This window comes from Carcharhinus amblyrhynchos, chromosome 7 (genome assembly GCF_965287045.1).
Source record: "Carcharhinus amblyrhynchos chromosome 7, sCarAmb.v2.hapA, whole genome shotgun sequence".
In the NCBI taxonomy this organism is placed as follows: Eukaryota; Metazoa; Chordata; class Chondrichthyes; order Carcharhiniformes; family Carcharhinidae; genus Carcharhinus; species Carcharhinus amblyrhynchos.
Genome location: NC_137330.1, coordinates 26,271,529 through 26,286,658, shown reverse-complemented (window position 1 = coordinate 26,286,658; position 15,130 = coordinate 26,271,529). Strand labels below are relative to the sequence as shown.

At 42.4% G+C, this 15,130-nt stretch overlaps 1 protein-coding gene across 1 annotated transcript in view; it reads right to left on the bottom strand.

The window, feature by feature from the left end:
• Nucleotides 1-10,629, bottom strand: part of agpat5 (1-acylglycerol-3-phosphate O-acyltransferase 5 (lysophosphatidic acid acyltransferase, epsilon)) — a 112,900-nt gene extending 102,271 nt beyond the window's left edge. The window contains exon 1 of the mRNA XM_080192034.1: nt 10,390-10,629. Within this exon, the coding sequence (XP_080048160.1) occupies nt 10,390-10,608 (219 nt within the window). The 5' untranslated portion in view covers nt 10,609-10,629. The remainder of the gene's footprint in view (nt 1-10,389) is intronic.
• Between the last annotated feature and the right edge of the window lie 4,501 nt (nt 10,630-15,130).

Below are 15,130 nucleotides of genomic sequence, written 5' to 3'. Positions count from 1 at the left end.
ATTCTGACCAATGAAACCAAGCATGCTGAATGCCTTCTTCACCACTCTGTCCACCTGTGGGCGGAACGGTAGCACAGTGGTTAGCACTGCTGCTTCACAGCTCCAGGGACCTGGGTTCGATTCCTGGCTCGGGTCACTGTCTGTGTGGAGTTTGCACATTCTCCTCGTGTCTGCGTGGGTTTCCTCCAGGTGCTCTGGTTTTCTCCCACAGTCCAAAGATGTGCCATGCTAAAATTGCCACTTAGTGTCCTGGGATGTGTAGGTTAGAGGGATTAGCAGGTAAATGTGTAGGGATATGGGGATAGGGCCTGGGTGGGAATGTGGTCGGTGCAGACTCGATGGGCCGAAGGGCCTGTTTCTGCGCTGCAGGGTTCTATGATTCTAAGACTCAACATTCAAGGAGTTATGAACCTGTAGCCCGAGATCTCTTTGTTCTATAACTCTCCCCCGATGCCCTACCATTAATTGACTAAGTCCTGCCTTTGGTTCAATCTACCAAAATGCATCATCTTGCATTTATCTAAATTAAACTCCATCTGCCATTCATCAGCCCATTAGCCCAAGTGATCAAGATCCCGTTGCAATCCTACATAACCTTCTCCACTGTTCACTATGTTAGTTGACAATTTGCTTCTCTCCCTTTGAGGTTTTTACAAAATCCTTTTAGAGCTGTGTGTTTTGAAGAAAAGGATGATGTTTCTGGCAGGTGCTAGGAAGAACCAACTGACAGTCTGCAAACAGTGCTCTCCCAATCTCCCTCCCTGACACTACCCTCCTATTTCAATAGAAAAAAAGAATTTTCAGGATTACCATCACTGGATGCAGAGGAGAAAGAGAGACCAACATGATAGTAGATCCAGTGCAGGTAAAGCATTTCTAGCTGTGTGCTTGGGAGAGATAGGCAGAGGGAGAGAGAGGGATTGCGGGGCGGGAAGGGGATGATATGGGGCAACATATAACAGTGCTCTCACTCACAGTTGCAGTTTATTTTATGCACATGATTTTCCAACTTGATAAAAAGAGATAATTTTCCGACTAAAACCCTCCTTCAGGACGTAGCTTTCAAGTTTGCAAACTACAAATGCAACACAGATGCAGCCAGCCCTACTTACAGCATAAGAACATAAGAAATAGGAGCAGGAGTAGGCCATCCAGCCCTTCGAGCCTGCCTCGCCATTCAATAAGATCATGGCTGATCTGAAGTGGATCAGTTCCACTTTCCCACTCTCTCCCCATAACCCTTAATTCCCTTATCTGTCAAAAACCTACCTACCCATGACTTAAATATATTTAGCAAGGTAGCCTCCACCACTTCAACGGGCAGAGAATTCCAGAGATCCACCACCTTTTGAGTGAAGAAGTTCCTCCTCAACTCCAATCTAAACTGACCTCCCCTTATCTTGAGGCTGTGACCTCTAGTCCTGCTATCCTTTCTAAGCGGGAAAAGTCTCCTCGACCTCTACCCTATCCATCCCCTTCATTATCTTATACATCACTATAAGATCCCCCCTCGTCCTTCTCAACTCCAACGAGTACAGACCCAGACTATTTAGTCTCTCTTCATAGGCCAACCCCCTCATCTCCGGTAACAGCCTAGTGAACCTCCTCTGCACTCCCTCCAAAGTCAAAATATCCTTGCGCAAGTGCGGCGACCAAAACTGCACACAGTATTCCAGCTGCGGCCTCACCAGTACCCTGTACAGTTGCAGCAAGACCTCCTTGCTTTTATATTCTATCCCCCTCGCTACAAAGGCCAGCATACAATTCACCTTCTTGATCACCTGCTGCACCTGCAGACTGGGTTTTTGCGTCTCATGCACAAGGACCCCCAGGTCCCTCTGCACCGTAGTATGCTGCCGCTTTTCGCCCTTTGAACAGTAATCCCTCCTACTATTATTTCTGCCAAAGTGGATAACCTCACACTTGCTAACATTATACTCCAACTGCCAGCTCCTCGTCCACTCGCTCAGCCTATCCAGATCCCTCTGCAGACTTTCCACATCCTCCGCGCAATTTGCTTTTCCACTCATCTTCGTGTCATCAGCAAATTTCATCACTCTACACTCAGCCCCCTCCTCCAGATCATCTATACAAATGGTAAATAGCTGAGACCATAATGATTATTGCCATTGCCAAATCAACGCTCACTTTCAATTATTAACTCATATCTTTCTAAGTGCCAATTGATTTTAACCCAGATCATTCTCTAAAGGTTTCTCCACCATCAACATTACACTAACGAGCCTGTTGCTGTTGGGTTCATCCCTCTGCCCTTTCTCAAAAATGATAAAAGTAACTGATGAGATTTTGTGCATGTGAAGTCTGATAAAATCACTACTTTGACAAACAAGAAACATAAATTAACCACAGAATCAAAAATTGCTGTAAATTGGAATAGATCGAGCTTTTGGAAGTAAACAAACTTGTCTTCATCAGAATTTGCAACATTTGCTATTTCAGTGCACAACAGTGTAAAAAGCAGTATTTTATCTCACTCTCATCATGAACTTAGCAACATAGCTCCAACAAGTAGTAAAGAGGGGTCTTACATAGTTAATGTGTTGTCACCTTCCCATCTGTTGCTATTAACCTAAGCTGCATGAAAATGGGAAGACTCCTCTAAATATACGGATTGGGTCTCATTTCTTTACTTGCTTACAGGAGAAGAATGGTGTGCTATCAATTTTAAGTGCTTTATTGTTCTGAAAAATAGAATTGCATCTAGTTGAATTGATTTTCAATATTATAAAAACGATGTCAAGTTCGTTCCTCCTTCTGAAAAATTCATACATGAGTCAAGCTTGAAATTAAAGACATTCAGGCATCAGCAGTTGAGATCATCTGGAAACAGATAGGGAGGGGTTCCAAGCAATTAGAAGTCACACTGGTGAAGTACTGTTGCACAGAACAATTAAAAGATACATTTGTGAAGTATTGTTGCACAGAGCAATTAAAAGTCATACTGATGATGTATTATTGCACAGTCAGCTGAAATATTGTTTATTTACATCCATTGCACCCTAAGTGCTGATCTCAAGATTGTCTGCAGAGCTACAAGAGAATGACCAAAATGGTTGAATACCTCCATCGGGAATAGAATTATCAAGTGAATTGAAAGCATTTTCAACTAGCAATATTTCTTCATGTACTTTATCTATTATAATAAATGTACAAGTGCATTGACTTCAGATAGCTGTGCCTCAATGAGGTGAAAAAACACTTTTAAATATTAGAATTGCCAAATCACCCTATTTAATGGAGCTCCTCCAAATGATGACAACCTCAATCTCATATTCTATTCAGAGGAAATAAACTTCATAAATGAAAGATAAATTTAAACTAAAAATGCCACTCATTCACCTCACAAGTGAGTTCACCATTCTTGAAGACATGGACATGCATACTGCTTTGCTTAGCCTCCTCAGCGTCCAACAGCCAAAACTGATTGTTAAATCCATTTTCTACAAATATCAAAACACCAACCACTGAAAAAGATTTTCTCCGCCATATGCTTATGTCCAAAGACCAACGTCAATATCCTTCCTGAATAAATCTGCATTATCTACAAAGTTACATTCAAAACTTTTGCTTGCAACTTTCAGGATACTTTCATAGACCAGCAATATCAAAAATCAGAACAAAATCGTAATGGAGTTGGCAGCAGTTATTTACACCTTATTTATTTTACATCTGGAAGGAGGGTTCAAATTTCTCTAATAAAACGGTGAGTTCAACTACCAGATTTAATGGGTGCCTACTTTTTGCATTAAGCATGTATCACAGACAAAATTTGTCTCTTTTCCATACTATCCGCAATCAATGTATGAAATATGTATTTTCTTAGCCTCCCAATTTAAATAATTCCAGCAGCAAGCTTTTTGAGTTTTAAAACAAAGATTATCCCACATGTGGCCTAAAGGTTAATAAAAAAGACAATTTCTCACTCGCCTCACATACACGATCACTGGCACAAAGACTGAATATAGATGAAGAAAAACACAATACAATTACAAATTGTCTTTGTCTCACTTTCTGGACAGTTTCTTAAATGAGTTGGTGCTTTTAATTGAAGTTAACATTTTGTAAGCACAGGTTGCTTGTAATTAAATGTCCAGCAGATGGATTCTCAGATGAACTTGAAGATAGAAATTGGTGGGCTTAATTGGTGAGTTGAATGAGTGCCATACTTATTTTAAATTTAGACTCTGCAAATTGAGCACTTATCCCCCGTTATTGAAGTTTTTGCTGAATTCTGCTGGGTGATTTTGCAGTTGTCATTTAAACCTGATTTCATCACTTTCCTATTGCAAGGTACTGGTGGCAACAATAAAGCTAACCACACCTAAATTTTGCATACTTTTTGATACAACAAACACCAGAGGAATGCAGTTCTGCAAAATCCGAAGTCCATAGCTGTGCAAAAAACCTGGCAGTTTACATGCCCCCAAATTCCAGATATATTTGCACACCCTTACTATTTTGTAGCAGTACAATAAAATACTACCCTTGAACTCTTTATGTTCTATTCCATGGAAATTGCAGCGAATGTGCCATTTTACAGACATGATAACATCAAATGCAGGAAGGATTATATCACCCAAAACCACATATGTACATTTAACAAAATCAGACCCTATGGAAAGTGTACAAAAATTTGGGAACAGTTGAAGGAAAAGAAAGTAATGAAAATACTGAGCCTTTAAATCTTTTTTAATGCAACTTGTTTTCTTAATTAAAGATCAGAAAAGGCTAGAAATACTGAGCAGATCTGGCAGCAACTGTGGAGACAGAAACAGCTTTAACCTTTCAGGTCTGTGATCTCTCATCAGAACACAGATCACAGACCTGCAGCATTAACTGTTTCTCTCTGCATAATGCTGCCAAACCTGCTAAATGAGTATTTCTAGTATTTTCTGTTTTTCTTTCAGATGTTCAGCATCTGCAGTGTTTTGTTTCTGCTTTCCAAAGGCACTTTTCATCACATGTGGTTGGCATGTTCTCACTGTAAATGTAATTCTTGATGGTTTCGGGTCTGAACTGTTAAGCTGCTGTGTACTTAATTAGCTAGTCACACAAGTGCAGCAGCTGTTACTGACAGAAATCATGTACCTATGATAAAAGGCATATGGGGGATTGGTCATTTAACACAATGGTATTATCATATATGGAAGCAGTGAGTGAACAAATGTGGTTTTCATTTCAGATCTGTTTGCTAAGTTATTCATCTCTACTGAGCACCATTAAGCTTGGAAATCATTTTTTGTGGGTACTGCATTATGACACAGCTTCAGCACCAGTGAAAGATTGGCAATATACATCCAAGTCTGGAGGTGCGTGACTCAGATGGGAACCTTGCTTTCATGCACCTGCTTTGTCTCAGTGGTGTAGATCAGCTGCTATATCATTTAAGCTGATTCAAGATCAAGCGCATGCAGCACACAAGATGTCCCAGAGGGACTACAGTGTAAAAATGGTTTAAGGGGATGGATACCAAAACAAAAGAAAATCACTATTTTCTCTTTCCAGCACATGGCCTTGAAGGCAGAAGTGGGACAAAGAGAGCAGAAGACAAAATACCAGAATCAATGCAATGTGTAGTTCAAAACGGAGCAAGTTACAAGAAGAGGGAGAAATGAAGCTGTAAAGGAATTTAAAACACATTAATAAGGATTTTAAATTTGCAGTGACAGAGACCAGGAGTCAACGTAAATTGGTGAGAGAAGGGGTAATGGAAAACAGGATTGTGGGTGCGATGAACACAAGCAGAATTTTAAATGTGGTGAAGTTTATGGAGAAGGGGAGACTCATCAGGAAATCTTCGGCACAGCTGAGAATGAAGGTTATAAGATGGAACTTCTGAGAGTTTCAGCAGAAAATGGGTTCATGCAGAAAAGTTGCAGAAGTGACAGACGCCCTGGGGGGGTGGCATCCACAAGGAGGGAGATCGGGGGTCAAGCGTTAGGTCGAGGGAAAATGAAATCCGGAACTCTCAGAGCCCTAATGGGAAACTGCCACCAGTCAGAAGGGGGATTCTGGAGATGATCTGTTATCCACCAACCAGACTACAAATTGATGTTGGGTCGGAAAAGGCTCTTAAACGTAGGCTACTCATTTAAGACTGGGCCCACGCTGGCATAAAATTGCAACAAGTTTGGAATGGTGGGAATCAAAACCATGCAATTTCATCCCCCCCACCACCCTTGGGACCCGTCATGAGAATGTAAAATTCTAGTCCATGTCTTTGAATAATGCTGTTACAGAGCAGCACCAACTTGAGGGACAGACCAAGGACAGCTCCTTGGTGCAAACAGGGAGGGAAGCAGCTGAACTGATGGTGTTATCCTTAGTCATAAAGAAATCCAAAAGTTCCTTGGACATGTTGCAAGGATAGAATGAGCAGGTAACTGCCCATGAACTTAGAAAGAACAAGCAGGAGTCAGTCATCCTGTTCTGCCATTTAATAAAATCATAACTGATCTGGTAGCAACCTTAAATCTTCATCTTGCCTGCCTCTAACATCATCTCTTGCTTACCAAGAACCTATCCACCTCTGCTTTAAAAATATTTAATGACTCTTTTTCCACCACATTTTGAGGTACAGAGTTCCAAAGGCTCACAACGCTCAGAAAAAAAATCACATTTTCTCTATTTTGAATAGAGGCCTCTTGTTCTAGATTATCCCACAAGTAATAACATCATCTCCACATCCACCTTGTCAAGACCCTTCTGGATCTTATTTCTTTCAGTCAAGCTGCTGCTTACTCTTCTAATAAGCAGATACAAGGCTATCCTGTCCAACCTTTCTTTATAAGGCAACCCACCCATTTCAGATGTTAGCCTGGTAAGTCTTTGCTGAACTGCTTTCAATGCATTTACATCTTTCCTTAAATAAATTGACCAATGGGATACACGGTACTCCAAATGAGGTCTCATTCATGCCCCGTCCCACTGAAGCATAACTTCCCAACTTTTGTATTTACCTTGCATTCAACGACCTGGATTGTTCTTTTATAGAACATAGAACATTACAGCGCAGAACAGGCCCTTCGGCCCACGATGTTGCGCCGACCAGTTACAAAAACAATGACCCACTAGCCTATACCAATCCCTTTTCGTCCATAAACCTATCCAGAGATCTCTTAAACGCCCCCAAACTAGACGCATTTACAACTGCAGCAGGCAGGGCATTCCAATCCCTCACCACCCGCTGGGTAAAGAACCTACCCCTGACATCCGTCCTGTAGCTACCCCCCCTTAATTTAAAGCCATGCCCCCTCGTGCTAGCTTTCTCCATCCGAGGAAAAAGGCTATCACTATCCACCCTATCTAAACCTCTAATCATCTTATATGTTTCAATAAGATCCCCTCTTAGCCGCCTTCTTTCCAACGAAAACAACCCTAAATCCCTCAGTCTCTCCTCATAGGACCTCCCCACCATACCAGGCAACATCCTAGTAAACCTCCTCTGCACCCTCTCCAACGCCTCCACATCCTTCTTGTAATGCGGGGACCAGAACTGCACACAGTACTCCAAGTGCGGCCGCACTAGAGTAGTGTACAGTTGCAACATTACACTGCGACTCCTAAATTCAATCCCCCTACCAATAAACGCCAAGACACCGTACGCCTTCTTAACAACAATGTACTCAATATCCAGGTAAACAACGAGCCCACTTGTTAAATGGGAAGTCTTTGTCACTACACGGAACCAGATGAACTGCTCAACTTTAGAAAGTGGAAGAATTTACACTATAAAATTAGACAACAAAATCCTGGTCAGACTTATTGAGCACAAAGCAGTTAGTGCAGTGTTAAGCACAAAAGGCGAATTTATGATAATTACAAACTCTCTTGGGAAAAATAGAAAACAATAGAAATGAAGTGTTAGCTGCACAAATATCCAGCATAAAACCAATACTTCTGGATCACAATACATTACACCTTACTACCAGCGTCTGATTTGTCCCTTACTCCTGACACTTCTACTCCAAATGAGGAATCAAATAAACCAAATACGAAAAGGCACCAAACAGAAAAGCATCACGCATTATTCTTAAGAAAGAATTCTTATAAATGGAACTTTTTTTATGCGGTGGATAATGACGTCTAGTTCTGTAGCTGAAGCAACTTGAATTTGTATATCAGCTCTAATTAAATAAAACGTCCACACGAACTTCACAGTCTCACTCAGTCAAAATCTGTCACTGAGAAAGGATGACATGTGACCAAAGGTTTGGTCAAAGTGGTAAGTTTTATGGAGCAATTTTAAAGGAGAAAATTACAAAGGCAAGGTTTACTGTGGGAATCCCAGAGATTCACTTCATGGAAAGCTGAAGGCATCACCGAAATGATGGTTTGAGGATCAGGAGGCCAGAATTGGAGCTCAGCACAGGGATGATTGATTTACAAGGATTGGTCAACTAAGTTTTTGATGAGTTGAAGTTTAAAGCACAGGAGATTTACTAGGAAAACAATAGAATAGAATCACAGAATACCTATGGAGCAGAAGGAGGCAATTCAGCTCATCGAGTCTGCACCAACTCCCTGAAAAGGCATCCTACCCAGGCCCACCCCCCCATCCCACCTCATCACTGTGACCCATGAATTTACTACGGCTAATACACCCAATCTGCACATCTTTGGGCTCTGAGAGGAAGCCAGAGCACCCAGAGGGAACCAACAAAGATAAAGAGTGAACGTGCAAACTCCACACCAAGGCTGAAGTCAAATCTGGGTCCTTGGTGCTGTAAGGCACCAGTGCTCTAACCACTGTGCCACCGTGTTGCCCCCAATTGCATTGAAATTGCAAAAGCATTGAGAGTTTCAGCAGCAAATGGGATATTTCGGATGCAAAAGTAGTCTTGATGGCAGAGTATAGTTGTATGAATCTGACGGGCTGGTGACGTCCTGTGTCGTAACTATGCCTATATCATGGGGGTTGGAAATTCAGTTCTTTCAAGAAGAATGCCAGAATGTGAACAGTCTTGCTCAGCTTCTGACAGTGGTCAGTAATGAGAACACACTCACTGGATCAGTCCAGAATTTGCAGCAGGAACCAAAGATGATGGTTCTGATCTTCTCAATACTTTTTACAGTTATCTGGAGAAGGTTTCCCTTCACCCAATACTGGATTTTGGGAAAGTCAGATTGAGAAACATTGCATTAAAGTAGCTGCTGACAACTCCATGCTCAAAGTATTTAAAGTTGCTTCCAAACTGCTCCACATGTATAGAGATTGTCATATTACAAAGATGACTAAAACTTTCTAAATGTTACAGAAAAGGTCTTGAAATGTCACATCCACTCATTTTTAAATAACCATAAAGTCATAAATTTATAAATTTCTGCTGCAATTGGACCAACTATTCAGATTCAGTGATGGGGTATGCAAATTTACATTTAGCAATTCTGAAATAATGATCCATCTCAGACCATTTTTCCATGGTACACAAATTATCACCTGGTGTAACTTAAGTACAGGATATGTGATAGATATTTATGCATAATATATGCATAACTCACGTGAAATCACAAATGAGCTACATCGGAGAATTCAATACTGAAGATACTTAATGCTTTGCCAGTCTCAGATTCAATGAATATGATGACTGGAATATGTGTGCTAACCCCACCCCCAAGAAAGTTACTTTATTGTTGGATGTTTATTTTATGGAATTGCAAGACTGTTGAGTTAATGAAATAGGATATTCATCCTGGCTATTCTTCAATGGTGCACATAGGTTATCTCAATTTTCCATGTTACCAATACAAATGGTCAGCAAGTCCCATGTTAATCTTTTACACATTATTTGCACCAAGGTGTGAATGATGTTAAAACTCCATTCAAATCTAATGATTCAAGATGATCAACCACTAAATACAAAAACACATGGTGTGGTGCTGATTCAGATTGAAAGGTGCAATGTTTGTCCTGTTATAAGTCAGTGTCTCAGTATTGTGGACTGGTTGAACTCTACACAGGACTTCTCATGCCAGACAGCTATCCAGTGATGATGCACTGATGTTGCAGGAGGCCAGCCAACATTCAGTTGGCCTACGAACACCCACCATCCCCAAGACTCCCTCTGGGAAAGTGTAGTACTATGATCCAGTAAAATATCTGTACACTTCAGGGGGAAAAAAAACTAGAGGGAGGTGAGAAGATGAAAAACAGTCTAGATGAGCTTAAACCACTTGATTCTACATTCTGGCTTTGTGGCCAATGTCAGATAAGACTGCAGACTTGCTACAAATTCACTACCTGGCAATGGGGTAAGAGGGCAAACACACCCACCCAAACATGTCAGTATTGGAGCAGACAGGAAAGCAGAGAGTGGTTTGAAGCAGGTGGGTTGCCTTTCAGTCAGTGTCTGCATAAAAAGCTCTCACCTCCACCCCGGTGTAGCTCTCGAAGAAGAAGAGGACGACACTCTGGTAGATGGTGTAGAGCCGGTCGTCCATGATGTGGTAGAGGCGAGCGGGCAGCAGCATGGAGAGAAGGCGCCAGGCCGCCCAGGTGAGGAGGTAAACCGGGGCCGTGCCCATCATCACAGCGGCCGGCAACCAGTAGCGGAGCGAGTGAGTGTGGACAACGAGGGAGAGCAGCATTGTGGCCGGGGTTGGGGGGGGGGGGGGGGAGGGAGAGAGCGTGTGGGGGAGACAGGGAGGAGAAGAAGCCGGGGTGGCGGGGCTCCCGCCTCAGCAGCGGGCAGGGTGAGGGGACGGGACGGGACAGGACAGGACGTTCGGCTGATCGATGTCGGAGTCACGGCCTCAACGGCGGCGGCACCTCCACCATGTTGAGATCAGCGCCTCTCTCCCCACCTTGCTTCCACCCGCCAGCATCGCGCCTGCTCATTGGCCGCCGACTCCCCCATAGCAACGGGGGCGGGGCCAGTGGCGAAGGGGGCGGGCCGAAGGCAGCTGCTGAGCAACATCTGGGCCCAAAACTCACCACTGAAACAGACTGCATCAGGAATGTGGACTTCAACAGTTATACAGACTTCGCCATTGACATTGTGAAAGAAATTAAAACTGCTCAGGCTTTTCAGTCCTATTTTTTGGTGTTGCTGCTGTCAGCACGCCACAGCTAAAAGCAGTGAGTTCTGCATTTTTGGTCGTGTTACTTTACTTATTAGTGTCACAAGTAAGCTTTCATCAACTTTGCAATGAAGTTACTGTGAAAACCTTCTGGTCACCACATTCCAGTGCCTGTTTGGGCACGCTGAGGGGGAATTTAGCACAGACAGTGCACCTAACCATCTATCCAATGCACCCACCTTTCGGACTGTGGGAGGAAACCCATGCAGACTCCGCACAGACAATGACCCAAGCCAGCAATCAAACCAGGGTCCCTGTGGTAGCAGTGCTAACCATTGTGCTACATTAGGGCAGGCAGCAAAGGATTGTTTGAAGAGGTAAGTTATAAGAAGCATCTGAATGGAGGAAAAATAAATGGAGATGTGAAGATATTCAAGGGGGCAATTCCAGTTGTAGGTACTGCCACAAGTGGTGGATTGATTGAAATTAGGGATGTGCAAGACACCAGAATTAGGTGGGCATAGCTATCTCAGAGGGTTTTGGGGTTAGAGGAGATTACAGGGATTGAGAGGGAGAAGGTCATGGAGAGACTGAAAACAGAATGAGAATGTTAAAATTGAGTAATTTCTTAACCAGGAGCCAATGAGCACAGGGGTGATGAGTGAACTGGACTTGATGCAAAGATGTAAGCAAAGTTTTGGATGACCTCAAGTTTACAGAAATTGAAGGTGAGTGGAGTGCACTGGAATAGTCAAGACTAGAGATAACAAAGCTATGGATGAGAGTTTCAGCAGCAGACGAGCTGAAGCAAGGGCAGTTCAGGCAATATTACAGAGGTGGAAAGAGATGGCTCTAGTGGTGGCCTGGATAGGCAACTGAAAGCATAGCTGCTGATGGAGAAGCAATTAAAAATGAGGGGTGCACTAGAGGGCAAATTGGAAATAGCATGAAAATTGCTGATGGTTAGAGAGCTTTATAAGATATGGAAGGCCATGGTCTTCGAAGGATTTGAAAATAAGGATGGAAGTTATAAAACTGAGACCCTGCCAGACCAGGAGTCAGTGTAGATCAATGATGGGTGAATGGGACAGTAACCATGGCATCACAGAGCATAAGCAAAATTGAAATTTAATGTTTAAATTTTTTAAAGTTTATTTATTAGTGTCACAAATAGGCTTACATTAACACTGCACTGAAGTTACTGTGAAAATCCCTTATTGGAAATCAGGGAGGGAACCTCCACTGGTTGGGAAACTAACCATCTCTTCTTGGCATTTAATGGTATTACCATCACAAAATTCCACAGCACAGCATAATATCTTGGGGATCACCATTGGCCAGAAACCTAACTGGACCAACTACCGAAATGCTCTGGCTAAAAGAGCAAATCAAGGGCTGGATAAATTGTGATGAGTGACAAGTAACTTACTTCTTGATTTCCCAAAGCCTATCCACCATCTAGAAGGTACAAGCCAGGTGTGTGATGGAATCATCTCCAGTTATCCTGGATTATTGCAACTCTAACAACACTCAAGAAGCTTAACACCTTCCGAGTCAAAACAGCATATTTCATTTGTAGCCCATCCACCATCTTAAACATTCACCACTCCACCAACCAAGGCTGCAGCATGTATCAACCACAGGATGCACTGCAACAAATCATCACAACTTCTATGACAACACCCCCCAAAATTATGATTTCCATCACCAAGTTCAACTTGGTGAAACACCAAATTCTCTGCAAGTCACATATCATCTTGGAGGGGGTGGTGTTGGGGCAGTTGGTGGGGAAGCTGGAGAAAGGTAATGTTACAAAGACTTTTTAAATAATCTCAGTAAGAAGTCCCCTTGGAAGGTAAATGAGCTCAGAGATGAGCAGTTACATTAAGAACTCAAAGACGAGTACACAAACGTTTGCAACTCGGAAAATAACATCTATATAGAAAATCCTCTGACGAACTTCTTCTGTAAACAATAAAGTAAAGATGGTATAAAACAATGAAAGGTTGTTGTCTGCTGAATAAGTATTAAGATTACCCTTGGAATTCTTATTCTTTTTGTTATTTTATTATGTCCTATGTATCTAAATGATAAGGAAAAAAATAACTGGATAGTGAAATGTTTCACACTGACAAACTCTTCCAAAAGTAAGATCAAATTTTTCAGTTAGGAAATTAAGAGAAACTTGGGAATTCAGAGAGAATTGTTTCACATGCAAAGGCTATTAAACATATGGAACAAATTACCAGGGAAGACCATTTGAAGGAAATTGAATAAATTAATTCAAAGGACAATTAGATAGCTTTCTTCGGATAAAGTGGTTTGATGAATAAATTGCTGAATAATTGATGAGTGAATCGAAAAGGGATGTGCTTTTGAGCCAAGAGGCCTTGTCTTGTTCCAAATACATCCGACATTTCTGTTCTGTTGTGAATTGAAATTAATTAATTTCAAATTAACAGATTAAAATTAGGAGTAACACTTTCTGCTATCCTAACAAAATCTGCTTTTCAAATTTTAATAATGTGCATTATCCTCCATGTTAGCAAGTAGGAAGGAGGACAAGTACTCTTGGGTCCAGATTTCAAGCAAGGACAATGTCAAGACTGAGTATAATAATATAAAGCTACATATAGATTGTATCTCCAATTTAGTAAAACATCCCAATGTATTTCGCAGGAGTATTATCAAAAAAAGCCAAGCAACTTATCAGGACACTGACCAAATGTTTCATTAGAGAGTAAGATTTTAAGGAACATCTTGAAGGAGGAGGAGGGAGAGGAAAAGAGAGAGAAGCTCTGGAAGGGAGTTTCATAGAATCACTATAGTGAAGAAGCAAGTCATTCAGCCCATTGAGCATCGACAACAATCTCACCCTGGCCCTACCCCTGTAGCCCCATGTATTTACCCGACTAATCCCCCTAACACTCAGGGATCATTTAGCCTGACCAATCAACCTAATCCACACATTTTGGGACTGTGGGAGAAAACCGGAGCATCCAGAGGATACCCATGCAGGCATGGGGAGAATGTGCAATCTTCACACAGACAGTCACTCAAGCCGGGAATTGAACCTGAATCCCTGGCACTGTGAGGCAACGGTGCTAACCAATGTGCCACCTTACTGCCCCAGAGCTGAGGCGCTCATAACTGAAATCATGACTGCAAAAGATGGAGGAATTTCAATTGAGGTTGAGCAAGAGCCCATATTGCAGGAGTAAGATATCTCGGTTGGTTTGATGAAGTTACAGAGATAAGGAGGAATATGAAAGCAAAAATGAGAAGCTGAAAATTTAGCTTTGCAAAACCAGGAGCCAGCGGGTGCACTGAGTCATTTGTTTTCAAGGCTATGTTTTGTACTTTTTTTTCCCATCTGTATGAGCAAAATGTTTGTAGCTTAGGGAAGACAATGGCTAGAATTTTTCCATGCCTCTACTGGTGGGTACAATGGCAGGAGGATGGGTGGGGTGAATTCAATGGGAGGCTCAAAAATTCATAGAGTCATAGAATTAGATAGTGCAGAAGGAGGTCATTTGGCCCATCAAGTCTACACTGACCACAATCCCACCCAGGCCTGATCCCCATCACCACATGCATTTAGCCAAACTACATCCCCTGATGCCAAGTGGCAATTTAGCAGGGCCAATCCACCTAACCCGCATATCTTTGGACTGAGGGAGGAAACTGGAGCACCCAGAGGACACCCATGTAGGCACGCCAATGTGAATCCTTTGCCAGATTGGGTCAGAGAACCCGCGGAGGGCTAATGTAAAACTGACTTGCATTCTGCTAATGGGATGAAGTGCGTCCACAATTTGCCACCCAGGCCCGATTCTGGCAGTGCCAGCAGGAAAATATGTCGATCCAAATCACATCTGAAACGATGTAGTGTGCAGATGTTGAAACTCACTTGAACAATACCTGGGCCTATGGGGCTACCTCCGAGGTTCAAGATGGAGGCCATGAGTAACCTGGATCCTGCAATACCACAGCAGTAGGTCAGGGGAGCAGCTACGGGTGGACCTTCTCGATTCGATGTTCTAGAGGAGATCCATCTTCCAGCCTCAGAATGTTCTTGGAGATCCATTTC